The sequence below is a fragment of the Nicotiana tabacum genome, chromosome 19 (genome assembly GCF_000715075.1).
Source record: "Nicotiana tabacum cultivar K326 chromosome 19, ASM71507v2, whole genome shotgun sequence".
NCBI classification, from domain to species: Eukaryota; Viridiplantae; Streptophyta; class Magnoliopsida; order Solanales; family Solanaceae; genus Nicotiana; species Nicotiana tabacum.
This window is the reverse complement of record NC_134098.1, coordinates 47,757,521-47,761,922: the sequence shown is the minus strand read 5'-3', so window position 1 is coordinate 47,761,922 and position 4,402 is coordinate 47,757,521. Positions and strand designations below refer to the sequence as shown.

At 34.6% G+C, this 4,402-nt stretch overlaps 1 protein-coding gene across 1 annotated transcript; it reads right to left on the bottom strand.

The window, feature by feature from the left end:
- Window positions 1-1,116: 1,116 nt before the first annotated feature.
- LOC107760307 (uncharacterized) lies at window positions 1,117-1,838 on the bottom strand. Its single transcript, XM_016578341.2, has one exon. It carries the CDS (start codon window positions 1,761-1,763, stop codon window positions 1,374-1,376), a length of 390 nt encoding a protein of 129 aa, XP_016433827.1. The 5' UTR covers window positions 1,764-1,838; the 3' UTR covers window positions 1,117-1,373.
- Window positions 1,839-4,402: the final 2,564 nt, after the last annotated feature.

Below are 4,402 nucleotides of genomic sequence, written 5' to 3'. Positions count from 1 at the left end.
TCATTTGCTAACTTGTTACCATTTTGTGTCTTTTTTCCCCCTGTCCAACCTTATGAAAAAACTCTGATATTAAAATAACTGATTTTTAAATCTTATATGAGGAAGTTTTGGACGACATCAAGATGGAATAGGGTGGGATCGACGTATAAGGTGAAGATAACTCAATAATATTACATTTTCCTAATTAACTAAAACGAGGCCTTTCATACTGCATACTCCACTTGTTGTAACTAGGGCGGAGCTAGGTGGACAGAAGGGATTCAGCCGAACCCCTTCATTAGAAAATTATACTGTGTATATAAAGTCAAATGTTTTTTATATACATTTATTAGATGTTTAATTCTTTTAACTTCTTCATATATTTTTTATTTTTATTTTTTGAATCCCGTATTGAAAATTCTGCTTCCGCCATTGCCCATAACTTTCATCGAGAAAAGGCACTTCCTTAAGGTAGATGATTTTGCCTAATCATTATAATTAATACTATGTTAGTAGTATCCTCCACATATCTTGGATTTTCTCGTAAAAATAGCACGGGATAGCCTGTTTTCGGACTGGTAATTGAAAAATAGCCAGTGTTTGTAAATAACCACTATTTTGCTGTAACACAGAAAGTTCCAGTATAATATACTGGAGATTGGAGCACCTGTGTATGAACTTCCAGCATATTATACTGGACCAGCATATTATGCTGGAACTCCGATTTATTATGATGGAGTTCCAATGTATTTATACTGGAACTCCATCATAATATACTGAAGTTCCAGCATAATATGTTGGTCCAGTATAATATGCTGGAAGTTCACATGTAAAAAATTCGAACTCCAGTATATTATGCTGGAATGTTTTTCGAATTTTGAACAGTGTTTTCGTCCAGATTTATCTTTACATGAAAAATAGCTAAATTTCGATTACTTTTAAAATTGTGACTATTTTTTAATTACCACTTGAAAATCTGATTATTTTTGAATTTCACCAGATTTCCTCGGTTCATTGGTCGTTGACGACATAGAAAGCCCACTAGTACACTCTTCACTCTTTGCATTAAAATTCCAAGCTTGCTAGAGTTTAATTATATCAAGATAAGTAAACGAAAGAAACGAAGAGCCAAAAAGATTTGAACGTTTAACTGATCTGAAACACCTTCCATTAAAACAAAAAGTACAAAAGCTAGCGTACACAGCATTGAACTAGGGAAACATCACGTAACATTACACTATGAATGAAACCAAACATGAACAACAAAAACATAACAGGAAAAAAGGAAAAAAATCACTCTTTTCTCACACTAGCTAGCAAACTTGATTACATGCATGAAATAAACTTGACCTCATAAAGATAATATACTAATAATATATGAAACTGCTAAATCTTCAAGGAAGTGGAAGGTTCCCTGCACCACCACCAGCACCACCACCTAAACCACCACCTAGACCACCTATACCCCCCAATCCACCTACACCACCAAGAACTCCAGCATTCCCTATTCCACCACCTAGTCCCCCTAATGAACCACCCCCAAGTCCACCACCAATTCCAGCTCCACCACCAACTCCGCCACCAATTCCAGCAACGTCGCCACCTACTCCGCTAACAACTCCGGCAAAAGGCAGGCCATTGTTTCCAATGCCACCAAAACCACCAGTGCCTCCAAAGATATTCTTTTGATCAGCAAGACCTTTGTCATTTGGCATTTCTCTTGCTGCTGTGGTTTGAACCACTACCAAAGCAAGACAAAGGATAACTGTGGACAACTTCGCCATCACTTCCTCTTTCTTTACCACCTTTTTCTTTCTTTCTTTCTCTTACCTTTACACCTGAGTGATGAAGTAGTGTCTCCTTGAGTCTCTTTTTATAGGCAGATATGGGTTGGTGGAGAAGGCAAGAAAACATTAAATGGAATTCAATGCCTCTTTATAACTCTCTTGGGTCTTTGGAGGAACTTCAACTACTGTATTTTTTTCCCCTTCCTTTTAAGTATCAGCATATTATTAATTTATTTTCCTTTTTAGATTGGATGGGTCAAAAGAATGCATAGTGCTATATTTGGTCATTTACTAAGCCACCGGCCTACGGACCCTCAGTCAACTGGAAGATAAAGTTACACTAATACACCAATGCATGCTAGAGAGGAGCTCGAAAACTCACTAGACATATCAAATGCATATACTCACCGTTCCATTTTACCGGGCTGCGTGTGTCTCACTTTGACACGAGTTTAAAATTGGGTAAATTTCACGGATGTTCAGTAATTATAATTTTTTTTCACAAAAGTCATACAACAACATTTTCAAACATAAAAATCATTTTCAAACATAAAAATCACAAGACTCTGAAAACTCAACTTTCAGATGCAATAATTTTTTTACTTTATATATTTTTTCATCTAATAAACATTGAACCAATTAAGAGAGCCGACCCGATCTGACGCCATTCGAATCAATGACTTAAATTTTAATGGAATTTTATAAGAAAGAGGTTTATAAAATTATGTGAGGTGAACCGGGTATTGAAATTGCTCGGTAAGCGAAAATGTCACAAGTGATTAACATATAAGGAGTATATTGTATGGCTTTCCAAAGTACTCCTTCTGTTTTTATTTACGTGAACCCATTTGATTGGGCACAGAGTTTAAGAAAAAATAGAAAACTTTTAAACTTGTAGTGTAAAATGAGGCACATATAATTTGTGTGGTCATAAATCATTGCATAAAGATAAATTATTTCCAAATAAGGAAAGAGGTCATTCTTTTTGGCACGGACTAAAAAGGAAATAGGTTCACATAAATTGAAACGGAGGGAGTATATAGTTTTCTCTTGTCTTTTTTTGATAGCATGAGATTATAAGGAAAAAATGAAAATAAAAGGTATGGATAAGGAGATAGATACTCCAAATCAGAAAGCTATGGATAAAATAATCACTATCAATTTGGATGAAAATCTTGAATAAAATTAAAATATGAATTAGAGAATAAATAGCGTATTATGTTTTTTTTAGTACATTTTAACTTATATATATATGGATATTGGATCGGCTGAGTCAGGTCGGATCGGTCCTCTCTTAATTGGGTTAATATTTATTAGATTGAAAATAAGAAATATGAAGTAAAACAATCCAACAATTGTGACTTTTATACGAGTATAAGTGAAAGTCTTGTGATTTTTGTATTAGAAAACATAGTTATATGGCTTTGATAAAAAAAATTCATAGTTATATGACTATTTGTGAAATTTACCCTTTGAATATAAACAAACACTTTAATATCTACCATATGTTATTTTGAATTTCTTTCTTTCTTAACGATAACGTGAACTTTTATATGAGGTGAGTCTCCACAAATTATTTAGTAAAGCAAACTGAAGATAAAAAGATTAAATTGATCCCAAATATGAAAAGATACAACAAATTCAAAAGGGAAAAAGTGGGCATATAAGATATGATGGAATGAATAGTCGTTCTTTGGTAGCAAAGTTTGGAGCCAAGGATTTTTAATACGAGGAACCAAGAGACATGCTAAAAATTACTAGTACTATAAGGTTTTTTGGGTTGTTTTGGTTTGGGGGACGGGGTGGATCTAGGAGCTTTGGTTCCTCAATAATTGTATATATATAGTGGCCCCATATCTGCTTCCTAGCATGTTACTAGTTAATTAAGAAAATTGCTCTTAAAGAAAAATAACTTAAAATTATTGTAACGGTAAAAATAGTTGCATGTGTGATCGAAATGTCGCAGGTTCAAATCACTCTAAGCATAATGAGAATTTAGTACACCAGCTTCCCCTTATAAAGAGGGGCGGAGTATTTGATTTTTGAAACCAAACTCCATAGGAACGATTTCAATGGAGGACACACGTATATTAAAAACATTATTTTCCGTCACAAGGAATGCTAAGCTAACCATGTCGAACTGATGAATTGCATTGAATATTGGAGAGATAAACAAAGAGTCCATTACTGAAATTTATTATGTAGCAGAGGGAAACAGTTCATCAGATTACATTTCTTCGTTTGCAGAGAGCTAAGAAATAAGTCACAATGTGCTGTTGTCGACAGCTTTGCTCTCTTGAGCCATTGGACAGCAATGCATCTGAGGAGTGAAGGAAATCTTCAAACTTAGTGGAGTAGTAGTAAATGCTTTGTCAGTAAGTTGCTGGCTGTTGTTAAAATTGCATTCATTTCCCCCTCCCTCTGCACATGAATTCTATGCGAATTAAACTCTTTCCATTCATCATGGCCCAACCACATACACCAAACTAATTCAAAATGAACGTTTCTGATGCATGTGCACTCCTTTTTATTTTTCTCCTATAATTAGTACCTACAGTGAGAGGAGAAGAAAATGACCCCATCGACCAAAAAGAAGGTTGGAAATGACCTTCATCGACGTTGATTAATTAGCGACC